Source organism: Schistocerca nitens, chromosome 4, assembly GCF_023898315.1.
Source record: "Schistocerca nitens isolate TAMUIC-IGC-003100 chromosome 4, iqSchNite1.1, whole genome shotgun sequence".
Lineage (NCBI taxonomy): Eukaryota > Metazoa > Arthropoda > Insecta > Orthoptera > Acrididae > Schistocerca > Schistocerca nitens.
The window spans coordinates 353,257,719-353,276,407 of NC_064617.1; the positions used below are offsets into that span (position 1 = coordinate 353,257,719).

Here is an 18,689-nt window from a genome sequence, read left to right on the forward strand (position 1 = left end):
TTGTTGCCATAGTTCAAACATTTATTGACTCGCCTATTATACTAACCATTGATAGAACTGGTTTCAACTCAGTTAAATTACTGATATTTTTCTTTTGTATTTACAGTAATTTTGCCACAGTTAGCTGGAACCGCAGCTTTTGCTTCGCAACTGTCAAACGCAACTCGTCGTGTGGACTTGGCTAAGGCCCTAATTGAAGCTTTTTCATCTGCAGTGTCTTGCCCATTGTCTAAACAGGCCATAAGTACAGCTTTATTACCAGGATTGAGGTATGTTATATAGTATTCATTAGAAACTGTTAAGCAGTACTTATATACATGAGAACTGAATGAGTTTGTGTCTTGTGAATTCTAAGAAAGACAACATCAAATGTAGGAAAGAGGGTCTTTCTCTGCTGTTAGTTACCTTTTCACTCATTCATTAAATTCATCATGTTCAGTACATTCCATCATGAAATGGCATTATTAGAGATAAGGAACTAATCAGTGCATACATTAACATAGCAAAACAGGTGGTAGGTATTAAGTTAATAATTAACCATTGGCAAAATACACTACTTGGAATGTTTCGAGCTTAATATAGCATAGTAAAATTAACAGAAGAGCTGCTATTTGGGGAAAGCTGTTGCTTTTGAAGTTATGATGTTTATTTATTATTCTTAGCTTAAACCTTTTGTGGCTATGGACTTCATGTATGCTGTGCAGTTAGAGCATCCAGATGGCCATGGGCGTACATGTCAGCCCAGCAAGTAGAATTTCCAGATAGCTACGGGTATTCATTTATGTCCGGCAGGGAGGAAGTTCTAATGGTTAAGGACAGTCATGTATGCCTGATTATGGGAGTAAGTAAATGTGCACAGTAGAATGGCAACTAGCTGTTGTCTGCAATTCAGCATTCCTGACAACACTGTTACCTGCTGTCCTTTGTAATGTCGGAAAGTGTTCAGCTTTCACCTGTTCATGATTCCTTTCTGCTCGCCAGTCAATCTGGTAGATACAATTTGATTTCCTAACCTACACAGACAAATAACACAACATATATAGTCTAAAGTGCATGAATTATCCTAATGAACTGACATATCAGATGTTACAAAAACAGAACAGTGCAGTAAGTATGGCCAGTTTCTCAGAAACACTCCCAGCCACACAGGACAGAAGACAGTTGAAGTTTTGGGTGTCTTCACTAGGAACTGTTCTCTTTAAAGCTATTTATCTTGAAATCTATTTGTCTGATGTTAATGAGATTTTAATAGGTTATAGGCAAAATATCAGTAGTGTAAATCTTAAGTTACAGAATTTTGCAATTCAAATAAAAAATATTTGTTTTATAAATAAAAATTGCCTTTTCTTGCTGCTATGTATTTTATTTCTTACAGACACATTTCACCTTGTACTTTAAGGCATCTTCAGTGGAACGTAGAATGATGCCTCAAAGTAAAAGATAAAATGTGCCTGGAAGAAATAAAATACATTGCAGCAAGAAAAAGCAGTTTTTATTTACAAAATTAATATTTCTGTGCTTCCTGTTGATGATGGCCATGCAAACAAACAAAGTTTGTACCATTTTTCTGTCACCACCCCCAGGATAAACTTATAACAGAATAGTTTTGAAGTTCTCTTTTGTGGCTAAAAGAAACTGCAACCACTGTGACTGCACAGTGTGATAATGATTTTATAAAGAGTATCATTAAAGACTGCTTCTGTGTGCACTGGAACGCCTGATAGGCCTTCAGTGGTCGTAGGGTTGTGTCAGCCGCCCACTGGTGAGACGCACAATGTTCATCTTCTTAGCCAGCCGGACAGACAGGACATTCGACCCTAGTAACTACAAAAGGATTAGTAACTACTTTACCACATTAAGATGTATTATAAAGCAACAGTTATCTATGTGCCATAAGAATAGCCCAGTGAGTGAAGACCAAAAACAATAGAATAGGGGAAAAAATCTTGTAGTCACAAATTTTTGTTCAGTGGCAGGGAGAAGTGCATGAAGAATATACTGTTGTGTAGGTGTAGGTGTAGGTGGGGGTGGGGGAAGGGTCATTTTCCAATGATTTACGTGAATAACTCAAAAACTGGCTTGTAGCAAAAATCGTTCCCAGTACAAAATTAAACTATGTTAAATTTCCTATGGAGAAGATCGTGTTCATTTTCTTGGATTACAAGTTTCTGCACTGCAAGAGATGGGAAAATTGCAGATTATTAAAAATTGTGTTTAATACTGTAAAACTGATTTTTAATGTTAAATATGTATATCACATCTAAATGCAGTAGAATTGTACTAAGGGATAAATTATGTTCTGGGCCTGTAACAGGATGGAGGGGGGAGGGGGAGGGTAGAAGCACGAGGGAAGGTAGATTACTGGAATGTGGTCATGCAATTCCCTCCATGATAGGTCTGCAAACTGAAAAGAAATTAGGTGATTCCCCATTCTTATCTACTCCACTATGTCACATGAAGTAACTAACTACATGGTGCTCCACAATGTTACGCCAACCCTTTGCAGCACACTTTAAGAATCATTGGTGACACATTGTGCAGACATGCCTGGAGAATGTTTATTTTCCATAAAGTGTATTAATACTGTGGGGATACAGATATGAGTTAATAATAATACTAATGCAGCAAGCGTTTACCGATCCAGTCCCTTTCCCACCAAATTACAAAAGTCACTGAAGCATCACATTTGCATTCTCAGCCTTTGTTCCTAGGAATGTATTTTACATAGAAGCTCACTTAACAACTGCAAATAAGTACTCATTTAATAAACTGAAAGTAACTCCTCTGTATACACATGAGCTCAATGAAGTTATTTTGTCTTCTCACACAAAAGAACTGGACAGGAAATGGTTGGGAGATATAGTGTCTGTAAATAGAATGCAATCCATGATAATTTTCGGAGGTTTGAAATTTTGAAGAAGCAAACATCTTTGTTTGCACTTATACGGAAAAGTTGGAAGTTCCTATTCGCAAATCTCCGAAAGATTTTGAGTGATTGCTTTGAAATTTTGACACAATGTTCCATTTCTACATGTGTGTGTTTTTTTAGCTATTTTTTGAATATATGTTATATATAAAGTTTTTGCATAGCCCTCCATGCTTCTCTGTCTTCTGCGTTCCTCTTCACTCTTTGGTACCCTTTTTGTGGCCTGCTGACATCATCCAGCATCTAGAACCTTCTTCTGCCCTTCTCTCTCCTTCCCAGAATGAAACCTACAATTGCCTCTACTAGAAGGCAATCTCTTCAGATTGTGGCCTATCCAGTTTAGTTTCCTGTTCTTCACCGTCAGCAGCATCCTCCGTTCTTCTCCAACTGTCCTCAGTACTTCTTGATTCCTCGCTTTATCAGTCCAGCTGATATTCTCCATTCTATGCCATATCCACATTTCACAAGCTTCAATTCTTTTCTCATCCTGCTTTCTCAAAGTTCACATTTCTACTCCCTACAAGGCCATGCTCCATATTAAGCACTTAACCAGCAATGGACTTGGAAGAGCAGTTGAACGGAATGGACAGTGTCTTGAAAGGAGGATATAAGATGAACATCAACAAAAGCAAAACGAGGATAATGGAATGTAGTCGAATTAAGTCGGTTGATGCTGAGGGAATTAGATTGGGAAATGAGACACTTAAAGTAGTAAAGGAGTTTTGCTATTTGGGGAGCAAAATAACTGATGATGGTTGAAGTAGAGAGGATATAAAATGTAGACTGGCAATGGCAAGGAAAGCATTTCTGAAGAAGAGAAATTTGTTATCATCATCAACAACAACAGCAACAACAACCAGTTGCTTCCTTAATTCCTTGTTTAAACAACTAGTCAGGAGTCTTCTCTGTTTTTGAAATGCCTCTTTCACCAGAGCCGTTCTCACTTTGTTATGTTGTTGGCAATCCATGTTTTCATAAATCCAACTTCCCAAATACGTGAATGCTCTTACCTGTTCTATGATTTCTGACACCAACTTAATTTTCACATTTCTTTTCTTTTGGCCTATGACTGTGCTTTTGGTTTTCTTTTTATTAATTTTCATACCATATGCTGCACAGGCTTCATTCAGATCATTTAGCATTCGAGTCAGCGTCTCTTGATTTCCTGTGAGGATCGCCATGTCATCTACAAATCTTATACATTCAACTTTCTGCCCACCTATTTTTTTATTTAATATTAATGTGGAAGGGACTCTAATTTTTTTATTTTGTTGAGTCAGCCTCTTGTCCCATCCAAACAACTTTCCAGTACTTCCTCCAGGTAGATGTTAAATATGATTGGCTAGAGACAAATGACATCTTGTGTTCCCTTTCCCCTTATGAAGCCATATTGTTCTTCACCAAGTGTGTCTTCCAGCATTCTATATAGCCTCCTGTTCAGAATTCGAAGAACTACTTTTGCTGCCTGTGATATTAGGCTGATTGTCCTGTGGTCTTCACACTTTTTGGGATTATCAGTCTTTGGGATAGGGACTATTATACTTACGAGAAAGTCTTCTGGCCATTCCCATTTGTCATAGATGTAGTTGCAAAGAGAGGTCAACACATTTTCGCCAGTTTCATTTAAACTTTTTAAGATTTCTGCTGGAATGTCATCTACACCACACGCTTTGTTGTTTTTAAGTTCTCCCAATGCCTTATTTATCTCTGAACCTAGGATAAAATCTCCTCTTTCATCTTCATTTACTGATTCTTCCTTCTCAATCTGCAGAGCAGAAGGTCTTTGATCCGCTTCATAGAGTGTTTCAATATATTTTTCCATCTATTCTAGACAGCATGTGGGTGACGTAAGAGCTTTCCCTTCTATCTCCATATTTGTTTTGTTCTTCCTTCCCTGAAATACCATTTCCTTGGCTACACGATACATCTTTTCATACTCGCCCTCTTTCTCCAGTGTCTCAATTTTTGAGCAGATTTCTCTTGTCCATTTTTCCCTGGTCTGATCAGATACTCTTCTCAGCTCATTGTTCAGTCTTCTGTATTGCCTTTTTCCTTCATCACTTTGTGCGTTTTTTTTTTTCCATTTTCTCCTTTCTTCCATCTTCAAGATCATGTTGTCAGTAACCCGTGGTTTCCTTATCCACTTGCACTTCACCAGATCAACAGCACCTTTACTGCTTGCTTTCAGGGTGTCTCTGAACTGGTTCCACTGTTCATTTATGCCCTCTGTCTTTTCTCTAATTTTCCACTTGTCTCGAAACTCTTCTTCAAGCTTTTTGGTTATTCCGTTTTCCTTTTGAGCATCCAAGTTAAATTTCTCTCTCACTGTAGCTACCAACATTATTTTCAATCTAACCTGCACATCTGCTACAACCAAGTTGAGGTCAGAGTTAATATCTGCTCCTGGATAGGTCTTGGCATTTCTCATGCATGTCTGGAATCTACTCTGTATTAGTATGTACTCGATCTGGTATCTACTATTGTCTATAATCGATGTCCATGTGTACCATCTTCTTTTGTGATGTTCAAAAACCGGGTTTCCAACTACCAATGAGTTTTCCTTACAAAATCTGACCATTCTCAAATCTCTTTCATTTCTGTTAGCCAATCCAAACTTTACAATCACATCTGTCTTTCCCTTCACCAACCACCACGTTCCAATCTCCCATTACTATGGTGCATGCCTTTTTCTTTTCTCTCTCTCTCTCTCTCTCTCTCTCTCTCTCTCTCTCTCCACCAGTGATTCAATTCTGCTGTAGCACTCTTCAAACTCATCATTGCTTTGTTGGCTGGTTGGTATGCAGACCTGTATTAGAACTACATCTTTCTTGTGTCCTTTCAACTTCAGCATCATCAGTCTGCTATTTACGTAATTTTTTTTTTTATTTTATTTTTTTTTTTTTATACAATTTGCCAGATTGTAAGAGGGTGTGAACATTCCATGTACCAATCCTTGCATTTCCTCTTTCCTTTTCTTTTTCTTTATCTTTACACTTTCAATTAGCCTTGATGTACTCCCCTACCGGAGATCCAATTGAGGGGATGTTTTACCTCCGGAATCATTATTTTGGACATAGAGGGCCATGTCAAGTGTGCCGTGGAAATAGTAATTTGGTAGCTTCCTGGTGCCTTCCACGTATGATACCAGCCACCCACTCTGGTTCTGACGCTGTTTGCAGTCGCTCACGCTGAGTCAGACACTGCAGGTACCTAAAACAATCTATATTCGAATCCAACATAAAATTCAAAGTAATTGGTCAAGAAGATTTGGAGATACATGATCTTGAACAAGCGAACATTTACATTTTTATTTACATAGATTAGGAAATCTGAAGGTCTGTGCAACTCATCATAAAGAGCAATAATATATTGCTTCTGACTGTTGGAAGATGAGAATACATGTACAAAAAAAAAAAAAAGAAAGCTAGGTTTGCAAATGTATTCCATTAGAATTATTGTGCTCCACAGTGTTTCCTAAAATTCTAACAACATTTAAGCTTAGATATAGAGACAAAAACAGATAGTCTAGAGCATGCCTTTGGGAGTGGAATAAATATTTCTTACACATACAGCTAGACTCAAATTTTATTATGACGACTTACTCCAGACAACACTGCAATGGGTACATTCCTCAAAAACATAGATGACAAACAGAACAAGTTTTCACTATTTAATTATTTTTGGTTTGCTAAAGACATAATAAAATTTATATCTGGTACAAACTGTCAGCACACACAGTTGCAAAAAGTTTCATAGATTTGCCTCACTCAGGGTGCTATGTAATTGTGACTTATTTAGTTCCATAATCAACAAAACTTTTCACAGATATATTTTGATCAGAAAATTGATATCATTTTTGCAGTGTCATTATGGAGAGGTGGAAATTCTTCCTGAGGGAAAACTGCACATAACTCCTGGACAGCTGTAACATAAAATAATTTATCTTTCAAAGGGATATTGCAGCAGGTCAATCAATTCCATCTGCACTTTCTCAGACCACTTTCAACTGAAATGGCGAATGGTCTTGCAAATAGCTCAAAACAGATACTTGGTTTTTAATCTACTAAAAGGTTTGGAGAACTATTCCTGAATTATTTCAGCTTCACAATGGGGTCTTCAAAATTCAAATTTTTATAAACCCAGAGAACTTATAGAACTTGATCTTTTTCTCTGTCAGAAATTGTTTCTTCCACAATGTGATTATGTGATTTTCTTTTCAAATGTTTTCACTTTCCCCATTAAAACAAATAATTTTCTTCTCATCTCTCAGTGTCTTATTGAGGACATTCAAGTGTGCAGTCAAATTAGCTATAAATGTCAGGTCTGCAAATGATTCTGGATCTTCTAATTTTTGTTCCTGTTTTCCCTTTCCCTTCAGAAATTCAATAATAGTGAGTCTAACATCGAAAATCCATTCTAGGCATTCACTTCAACTTAATCAGCATACTTTTCCGTAATATATAGTCTCTATACTCTCCGTTCCACACCATCTAAAGCTGTTGAACCTGATAGTGTAATAATCCATGCAACTTCAAAAAATTTGCTTTTTGTACCTCCAATTTCATCACATGCTTCAGTAAAGCAAATTTAGCACAAAGTGCTTCAGGGTGTACAAAACAGTGAATCCCTTACAAACTGTCTGTCCATTGTTGTAATGTTTTATTTTTTCATTACCATCTAAAACTAGATTCTCTGTGCATGGTGTTGCAATGGGATTCCGTGGCAAATTTGTGATGCCTGCAATTAGGCAACTGCATAATAAACATCACGAATTAGCATCCTTCTCTTTGAAAAAGAGCTGTAATTCCCATTTATTTTTAACAACTTGCAACAAAAGCTCAGTAGACTGCCACTTTTGGAGCATATTTACCATTGCAACAAGCACTGAACCTTTCAACTCCCTCTGTATTAAGTGCTAATAGCAAGGGATAAATTGGGCTGCCAGTACAGTTCTGCCAAAGTGAAGAATGTTGTGCTGACTGAAAGTTGCAGCACCAAATGCCAGAAGAAACAGTGTTACATCATACTGCTGAATGAAATGTCACACCGTACTGAGTAGTGTTGAAATCCGGTCACTAAGGCTCTTGAAACAGTGGCCTTCATAACCAGTCTGATACAAATATTGTAACAGCTCTGCCTCTAATCTATTTACCCCTAAACAGATTGACAGGAAATACACTACTTGCGTATGTTAAAATCGTTGGAATGGTGTATTTCAATAGGACATACTAAATCTATTCTGGTCTGTATACTGCATCCAAGGAATGAGAAGGTGATTGATGTAATATGTGGAGCTTTCCTGTATTGCTGAAGGAATATATGTAAGTTCACTTGTAATTATCCTGCAATTTTAGACAATGCGCAAATAACACACTTAAGAATATGTGCATAACATTCTGCTTGGCCATTTGTCACTGGATGAAATTATGCTGTGCTTTTGTGATATTTTACTTTGTTCAATTGTAGAAATGTCTCCAATCCAGTGGCTCTAAACTGTGTTACATTATATCTAAGAATTGTGACAGGAAACACACATGAAACGAAGATAGTATCCAGTATTCCAATATTTGAAGTCAGAGTGGTGCAGTGAGTGTCTCTCACCTAACAGTAGTTCATGATAAATAACTCAATCTCTGCAAGAAGTCTGAGGTTACTACTAATAATGTTTGCCAGGCCATACAACATTAACAAAAGAGTTCCAATGCGTCTCCCTGGGGGCATGTTTGAATTTATTTCTGCATTTGCTGATGATGACTGTCCTTCCAAAATAATGTGCTGCATCCTCCCTACCAAGAAATCTTGAACCCATTCACAAATTTTGTTTGAGATCACATGTGATCATACCTAGTTAGGTATTCAGTCAAATGGTTTTAATAAGTCAAGAAAACTGCATGTGTCCTACTGCTGTGCTTCATTGGTTTCAGGATGTTATGTGAGAGGAACACGAGGAAGGTTTTATGCAAGTAATGTCTACAGAGTCTATGCTGTTTGGCATGGAGAAAAATATTCTTTTAAAGAGATCTAATCACATTTCAGCTCAGAATATGTTCTACAACAGGTGCAATACAATGGTTGGTTGGTTAGCTTTGTGTATCATTTCCACTTCCCTCTTGCACACAGGTGTGACCTATGCTCTCTTTCAACTACAGGGCACAATTTTTTGTGTTTTCATATGTTATGAACTCACAGGGAACCCGCATATCTGGCTTCTTAACTTCGTTCCTAAAAAATGCCAAAAATCGTGGCACTTCCTATAAAGTTTATTCAGGATCAGATACCAGTAGTAACTTCACATATGAATTTAGTATAATTTCCTCTCCTCTCCTCTCCTCTCCTCTCCACCACACCACCACCACCACCACCACCACCACCACACCACACCACACACTTCTCCCCTTCCTCCTTCCCCAGCCACCTGTTTGCCATAACCCCACCCCCTCCCCTGTCTTGCACCCTTGTCCCCCGTCCCCCCACCCGTCTCCTGTCTCACCCATACCCCGTTCCACTGCCCCCCCCCCCCCTTTCCTGTTACCTGCACCTCTTTCCACAAGCCCATGTGTCTGTAATTCAGTGGATTACTCCTATTTCCTTTTGTGAGTATTAGTGTGACCTGTGCAACTTTCCAGTCTTAATGTACCGATCTTTTGTCGGGTGAGCTGTTATAGATGATTGCTAAATATAGAGCTATTACATCAGCATACTCTGAAAGGAACTTAATTGATATGCAATCTGGGCCGGAAGACTTGCCTTTATTGAGTAATATGAGATGCTTCGCTACACCAAAGGTATCTACTTTTAAGTCACTCCTATTAGCTGCAGTTTGTGATTCAAATTCTGAAATGTGTACTTACTTCTTTGGTGAAGGTATTTCAAAGAACTGTACTTAGTAACTCTGCCTTGGTGCAACATCATCGCTAACATTACCATCACTGTCGGGCAGTGAAAGTATTTACTATGTCTTGCCACTGTGTACTTTAAATATGACCAGTATCTCTTTGGATTTTGTACCCTATTTTGCTATAGTTTTGTTGTGGAAACTATTAAAAGCATCTCAAATTGAAATCAAGCTAAATTTCAAGCTTCCGTAAAACTTTGCCTACCTTGGGGATTTTCCATTCTTTTACATTTGGCATGCTTTTTTCATTGCTTCTGCAACAATGTCCTGTGCTGTTTTGAGTACCATAGCAATGAGTTCCATCTCTTATCAGTTTATTTGATACAAATCTCTCAATTTCTGTCGATGCTATTTTTTTGAATTTAAGCCACATATTCTCCACGGTTACATGGTTAGTTTGTGAGGAATGGAGACTGTCTCTTCGGAAGGTGCCAAGCAAATTTTTATCAGATTTTTTAAATAGATATATTTTGTGCTTATTTTTGGTAGTTTTCGATGTTGTGATATTCAGTCTTGGTACAACCACCTTGTCTTGATTGGCGACTCCATAGTGTCCTGTGCACTACAACCAGATAATGGGTATACTTGGAAGGATAGACAGCATTGGTCGTATATTTTTGTTTATTATCGCAAAATCGATTTTCGGTCACTTAGTGACCATCTTCAGTGCTAGAAGTTAAAAAATTTTTTCACATTACGATCAGAGCGTATAAAACAGAAAATCACAATTACATCTGCATATGAACATAACACTTGTTAGGAACATACCTGTAATACACTCCTGGAAATTGAAATAAGAACACCGTGAATTCATTGTCCCAGGAAGGGGAAACTTTATTGACACATTCCTGGGTTCAGATACATCACATGATCACACTGACAGAACCACAGGCACATAGACACAGGCAACAGAGCATGCACAATGTCGGCACTAGTACAGTGTATATCCACCTTTCGCAGCAATGCAGGCTGCTATTCTCCCATGGAGACGATCGTAGAGATGCTGGATGTAGTCCTGTGGAACGGCTTGCCATGCCATTTCCACCTGGCGCCTCAGTTGGACCAGCGTTCGTGCTGGACGTGCAGACTGCGTGAGACGACGCTTCATCCAGTCCCAAACATGCTCAATGGGGGACAGATCCGGAGATCTTGCTGGCCAGGGTAGTTGACTTACACCTTCTAGAGCACGTTGGGTGGCACGGGATACATGCGGACGTGCATTGTCCTGTTGGAACAGCAAGTTCCCTTGCCGGTCTAGGAATGGTAGAACGATGGGTTCGATGACGGTTTGGATGTACCGTGCACTATTCAGTGTCCCCTCGACGATCACCAGTGGTGTACGGCCAGTGTAGGAGATCGCTCCCCACACCATGATGCCGGGTGTTGGCCCTGTGTGCCTCGGTCGTATGCAGTCCTGATTGTGGCGCTCACCTGCACGGCGCGAAACACGCATACGACCATCATTGGCACCAAGGCAGAAGCGACTCTCATCGCTGAAGACGACACGTCTCCATTCGTCCCTCCATTCACGCCTGTCGCGACACCACTGGAGGCGGGCTGCACGATGTTGGGGCGTGAGCGGAAGACGGCCTAACGGTGTGCGGGACCGTAGCCCAGCTTCATGGAGACGGTTGCAAATGGTCCTCGCCGATACCCCAGGAGCAACAGTGTCCCTAATTTGCTGGGAAGTGGCGGTGCGGTCCCCTACGGCACTGCGTAGGATCCTACGGTCTTGGCGTGCATCCGTGCGTCGCTGCGGTCCGGTCCCAGGTCGACGGGCACGTGCACCTTCCGCCAACCACTGGCGACAACTTCAATGTACTGTGGAGACCTCACGCCCCACGTGTTGAGCAATTCGGCGGTACATCCACCCGGCCTCCCGCATGCCCACTATACGCCCTCGCTCAAAGTCCGTCAACTGCACATACGGTTCACGTCCACGCTGTCGCGGCATGCTACCAGTGTTAAAGACTGCGATGGAGCTCCGTATGCCACGGCAAACTGGCTGACACTGACGGCGGCGGTGCACAAATGCTGCGCAGCTAGCGCCATTCGACGGCCAACACCGCAGTTCCTGGTGTGTCCGCTGTGCCGTGCGTGTGATCATTGCTTGTACAGCCCTCTCGCAGTGTCTGGAGCAAGTATGGTGGGTCTGACACACCGGTGTCAATGTGTTCTTTTTTCCATTTCCAGGAGTGTATATAACTTAAATTAGTAAGCACTGGCGTCAATAAGCTTACGGCGATCACATAGACTGAGGTCGCTGGTTACATGCACTTGTTCAGCAGACCTCGGTGTGACGGGGCTTGACACGCCCTCCATGTGACATGTGTCACGTGAAGACATAGTTTTACTGGTTTTGTGAGATATTAACACTAAATAACTCTTGTGTATTTGTGAATCGTGCAGTAATTCAAATTTAAAATGTACGTACAACACACAGCAGACGACGGGGGAAGGAAATATCTAAAATACATTGGCGTATTGGTTTTTTTTAAAAAAACAAACAAACTTATAAAACATAAAACAGATCGATGATAAGTTGTCAGAGTGTAGGACATATAAAAGAGCAAAAGATAATGAAAAAGAATAATAAATGAATAACATGAAATGAGGTGTAACACAGGTTTTAAAAAAAAACATAATACCCACCATCTGGCGTGGGAAGTTAGAAGTACAACGTTCGTGATTTACGTAAAATGTTACGTTAAGACTAAGAAGTCAAATATATAAAAAATAATAACAGTACGAAACTGCCATTGCTTAATAATTACAATACCGTGAAACACAATGTTCATTACAAAAATGTTTGTAGGTGTGGATAAACAATTTTGTTATCATATTTAACCGACATGCTGATGTACGTCTCGTTTGTCCCTTTGTGCAAGCTAGCAGTGTTATAACAGTGATTATAGTCTTCCACATAAGCACTGGGTCAGAACCCATAAATACATGACATCAAATATACACGGTTGCTTACTGTAAAACATAGCCCCATCATTTGTCGTGGGAGGTTAGAAGTACACGGTATTGTAATTATTAAGTAATGGCAGTTTTGTACTGTTATTATTTTTTATATATTTGACTTCTTAGTCTTAACGTAACATTTTACGTAAATCACGAACGTTGTACTTCTAACTTCCCACGCCAGATGGTGGGTATTATGTTTTTTTTTTTTTTTTTAAAAACCTGTGTTACACCTCATTTCATGTTATTCATTTATTATTCTTTTTCATTATCTTTTGCTCTTTTATATGTCCTACACTCTGACAACTTATCATCGATCTGTTTTATGTTTTATAAGTTAGTTTTTTTTTTTAAAAGAACCAATACGCCAATGTATTTTAGATATTTCCTTCCCCCATCGTCTGCTATGTGTTGTACGTACATTTTAAATTTGAATTAGTGCACGATTCACAAATACACAAGAGTTATTTAGTGTTAATATCTCGCAAAACCAGTAAAACTATGTCTTCACGTGACACATGTCTCGTAGAGGGCGTGTCAAGCCCCGTCACACCGAGGTCTGCTGAACAAGTGCATGTAAACAGCGACCTCAGTCTATGTGATCGCCGTAAGCTTATTGACACCAGTGCTTACTAATTTAAGTTATATATTACAGGTATGTTCCTAACAAGTGTTATGTTCATATGCAGATGTAATTGTGATTTTCTGTTTTATACACTCTGATCGTAATGTGAAAAAATTTTTAACTTCCAGCACTGAAGATGGTCACTAAGTGACCGAAAATCGATTTTGCGATAATAAACAAAAATATACGACCAATGCTGTCTATCCTTCCAAGTACACCTTGTTGTCACTAATTGGTGATGATGCTCCCTAGCCGCTTGGGATTATTTGTTGCTAAGAAGTAAAGTATGTTTTTTAACACTTCAAATGGACTCCTGAACCAGCTGTTCAAAATTATTTTAGGAGAAGGCATATAGTACATTGTCTGATGATGTTTTATACTTATCACTGGCTTTGAACATATATTTTTTCCAACATATTGAAGGTAGATTGAAGTCACCACCAACTAGAATGGTGTAAGTGGGGTACCTATTTGAGATGATACTCAAGTTTTCTTTAAACCTTTCAGCCACTGTATCATCTGAGTCAGGGGATCAATAAAGAGAACCAATTATTAACTTGGTCCGGTTGTCAAGTATAACCTCGACCCACCCTAAGCCACAGTAACTATCTGCTTAAATTTCACTATAAGATAAACTATTTCTAACAGCAACAAATACACTGGCACCAATTATATTTAATCTATCCTTTCTTAATACAGTTAGGTCCTTTGTTTTTGGTTGAACTTATCTCCAGATTTAGTCACCTTTCTGTATGTATAACGATTTGAGCTTCAGTGCGTTCTATTGGCGCTTGGAGCTGTAGTTCTTTCTCAACACAGCTACAACAAATTACTATTATAATAAGTATGGTTCCCAAGTCTACCATCATCCTACGATTGACCTGCACCCTTTGAGACTGAAGCTCTTTCTACACTTTCCTGTGACCCTCTGATGTAAGAAAAGACCCGGTCCACTCCATACATCGCCCCACTACCTGTATAGCGGCCTCCTGTGTGTAATGGACTCTTGACCTATGAAGCAGAATCCTGATACCCCACCACTCTATGGAGCAAGTCAATAAATCTGCAGCCTATACAGTCGCACAACCATTTGAGCCTCTGATTCAGACCCTCCATTCAACTCTGTACCATTTGCCTACAATCGGTCCAGTCCACAGTGCTACAGATTGTGAGTCTGCTTTCATCTAGCAAATAAGACTAAAAGTCTTTACCACTTCAGATAGCTGCCTGAAACCAAAAAGAATTTCTTTTGACCCAAGGCAACACACATCGTTAATACCGACATGAGCCACTGCCTGCAGCTGGCTGCACCCTCTGCTCTACATCTCTTCATTGCATGCAGAAGAACCTATTCTACATCTGGGATGATTCCCCATGCTATGTACACATAGTGCACACTGGACCTCCTCCCCCCCCCCCTCCCTCACCCGCCCCCTCCCAGAATGTCTTTTGTTGCCTGCCACCCACCCATTGGAAAGACCTCCTACTCGACTATGGGTGCAGGGTCAACTTCAGTGCAGCAGTAACTGAGGCAGTCACAGTAGTGGACCGGGGGACATAAGGGACATGCTGGATGTCACTCGGATCCCCATGTCTGCCCCCCCCCCCCCCCCCCCCCCAAAAGTGATGTTCATTGCCAACAGCATCAAGTTGTGTGCTTGAAGCTAGTACCTCCTGGAGCTGTAATCAAAGCATCACCAGCTATCATGTATCTGAACACAGCAATCACAGTCCCTGTTCGCGCTAAAGGTAACGGAACTATAAGCTCACATTTCTTAAGACACGAGATTGTGCATAGTAAGCACACAAACATGGAAGAAATTTACAAATTAAAGTTTCTTTGAAGCTCATGCAGTAATTCATAAATAAACATTGTACTTCTCTGTGGTGTTGCTGGAACAAGAGCTGCTGGCTGATAAGACTTTAGGAAAGGATCTCTGATAATAATGAAGTACTGTGAATTTCAGATTAATAACAATATTATTGTCATAGCATAACACAATTACTTTCTCTCTCTTCTCTATCAATCAAGAAACAAGAACAAAATGGGGTTATATATTGAATTACAATTCATTTGATAATTTTAATTGACCAGAAAGTTGAACTACAACACTGCATTTGAATTACCCATGTAATAATGGCTATGGAATATTCTACAGACTCTGACAAAGATCACAAACATGGTGGATCAGATTATAATATTACGATATGTTACACTATCCAACCATATCCCCCCTGTCCACTTGTCTACCCCTCACCCTACAGAGTGAGGTGACGCAGTGGTCAGCATACAGGACTCGCATTCGGGAGACAACGGTTCAAACTGATGGCTGACCATCCTGATTTAGGTTTCCTGGGATTTCCCTAAATCGGTTCAGGCAAATGCCAGGATGGTTCCTTTGAAAAGGGTAGGGCCGATTTCCTTCCCCATCCTTCCCTAATCCGATGGGACCGATGGCCTCACTCTTTGGTCCCTTCCCCCAAATCAATCAACCAACCAAAAAACCATCCAACCCTCACCTCCCCCCCCTCCCCCCCGGCGTCTCATCCCTCTCTCCCGGTATCTCGTCCCCCCCTTTCCAGTATCTCTGCCAACCCCCCCCCCCTCCCCTCTGGCATCTGTTCCCCCCTCCCGGCATCTCCCCCTGGCAGTTCGCTCCTCTCACCCCATATGTCTCCCCTCTCACCCCCCCCCCTCATCTCATCCACCTCCCCCCACCCATCTCAGCCACCTCAACTCCCCTTTCCTCCCCATCCCGCCCCTCTACTTCCCCAATCTGCTCTGCTCTCGCATCTCCTTGCTCTCCTCCACCTGTCCTTGCCCATTGCCTCCCCCACCCCCCACCCCTTCTTCCCTGTTCTTCCTCATCTGTTCCTCTTGCCTCCTGCCCTCTGTTCTTCCTCATCTGTTCCTCTTGCCTCCTGCCCTCTTACACATGTCCCCACTATCTTACCCCTATCCTCTGTCTCTTTCATGTCACTTCACCTGTTGTTTGTGGTTTGTTTCTAAATGAGAACACTAATATTAAAAGGTTACTACAAAGATACCCTAGATCACCACCAATATGAAGTTGCTTACCACAGGGATTAAATGTTTCATGAGTTTTCTATGCAGCACATGACGTTTTCAGCTATAATTATTTTCTGTTTTGATATAAAGTTTGTATGAGATGTGAACACAAGACAATTTGCAGTACTAAATTTTTGTTATATTGTGAAATATTTGCTCTTCACAGGTACCTGGAACCTATCACTAATACAGCCCTGTATACGCATCATGAAACAGTTATGGCAATGATACGAGGTGCAGAATCACGTCTGGATTCTCAAAGGCCCATTGACAGGTATAAATGCAATCATACTTAATAATTGTTTCATGAATACTTCACTTGCCTGTTAACTAATTTGGCTCTTATTTTGATGCAGGTCCAGTACCTTAAGCTTGGCAGTAGCAACTGCAAACATGGGCCAAGGCATGGAGGATATGAAAAATCGTGTGTCAAAAATATTTCAGAATAAACCTACAACCAACCGAGCAGCTAATATACCCAACTTGCAAGGCATTTTTCGTAAAAAGTGAAAGCTGTCAAGTGAAAAATCTATAATGTGCCTTCAATACTCTCATATATTGCCAGAAATGTAGAAGAGCAATTTAAATTTGCTCTTTAACGTAATGTAGTAACTGATTCTGTTTTGCATATCACTAACTTCCTTAGATTTAATTCTCATTATAGCTCTCAAGAACAACCAAATCCTGAGCTATAATGTGTCATGATGTAAATTATTTGTTGTGTGTCTTGGAGTGCATTTGGAAATATTTTTTATTCTTCTATGAAAGAAGAAAGCACCTAAAACTAAGACTGAAAGTAGAATGTGTTGAGGTCATACCACAGTTGAAAGATATTTTGACAAGTAAATTGTGCAGTAAGTACGGACATGAAAAAGGTGTACTGTCGCATTATAGTACATCCAGTAATACCAAAGTGAACTTCTCTGCATCTGTAACACTTATTTTTAAGTGTTTGGTTTTCAGAATTAGTGAAGTGTGTGAGATCACTGAGAAATTGTCTGATCATTGGATTGCTGTCATATTATATCATTGGTTGAGGAACAACCGTTTTGGTGCTCTGTTCTATTTCAATCAACTGATATTTTGTACATAATGTTGACACACACAAACTGTGTAAACGAGTGGAATATGATTCTGGAGAGAGTTTTAATAATATATACCTCTGCTGTGTGCAGACAAATTTTTTGATAGAATCAGCAAACTAACTTCAACATACTTATATTTTATTAAAAATTCATTTGTTGAACAGCTTTTGTGTAAAAGACGTGACACCTGACACAAAATAAATGTTAAAGTATTGTTATTCCATCCATTATCAAATAAATCACATGATATATCTGCCACACCAATGCTTAAAGTGTTAGTGGCACTGTATTTTATAAGATTTATACAGTATTGTTACATTCATAAACATTCACAGAAGTAGAAAAATTATAAATAAATATGTGAGTGCTTTGTTTTTTAATTCACTTATTGTTGTTTGTGATGTAGAATTAATTAACAGAATGAGATATTTGTTTCTGTATCAGTATTACTTCAGTGCTTTAATTTTGAGCCAATTCTTTGAAATGAGTCACTTCTCAGGTAGTGTGATATGGTGTAACACTAGGAAGAAGGTATGTTCGTTGCAACAGTGGCCACTTTAAACATGATTTGCTGTACTGTGTATGGTACTGTTTTATTAACAATAAACACAAGCATATATGACATTTAATACCAGTCCCCCACAGAGAAATGCTAAATTTAGCAACTGTCTGAACTGATCAAAGGGAGTGTGCAGGTGTAGTGAAATTGCATAGCTGTTTCACAAACCTGAAAAGTGAACCATTTTGCTGCAGATTAGTGTATGTAAGGTAACAACTCTCACAAGTAACTGGAGTTTCAGTATAATACTGGAAAGTGGTGGTGGAATACAAATAAGAGAATAAATGTAAACCCACATACACCTGCATGTCTGCATTGTCCCATCCGATTACATTGTACCAACGCTGTAGCTCAGCTGGGTTATAGCAGGTGGAGTGTATGAGGGGGGAGAGGAGGGAGAAGGCGATTGGTGGGAAGGGTGGCTGATGGCTGGGATGGAGAAGTAGTAAGCATGCAGGATAGGAATGTGCCAAAGGTAAGCTCACTCTGACATAGGCAAGTTGCTTGTGGCAAATAGTGAAATGGTTGCATGCTCTGGGAGAGAGAACTAGAACATAAAGAA

General features: G+C 39.8%; 1 protein-coding gene across 1 annotated transcript in view; it reads left to right on the forward strand.

The window, feature by feature from the left end:
• LOC126251847 (RAB11-binding protein RELCH homolog) overlaps window positions 1-17,004 on the forward strand; it is a 121,964-nt gene extending 104,960 nt beyond the window's left edge. The window contains exons 18-20 of the mRNA XM_049952523.1: window positions 107-269; window positions 16,650-16,757; window positions 16,840-17,004. Coding sequence (XP_049808480.1) covers window positions 107-269; window positions 16,650-16,757; window positions 16,840-16,993 — 425 coding nt within the window. The 3' untranslated portion in view covers window positions 16,994-17,004. The remainder of the gene's footprint in view (window positions 1-106; window positions 270-16,649; window positions 16,758-16,839) is intronic.
• Window positions 17,005-18,689: the final 1,685 nt, after the last annotated feature.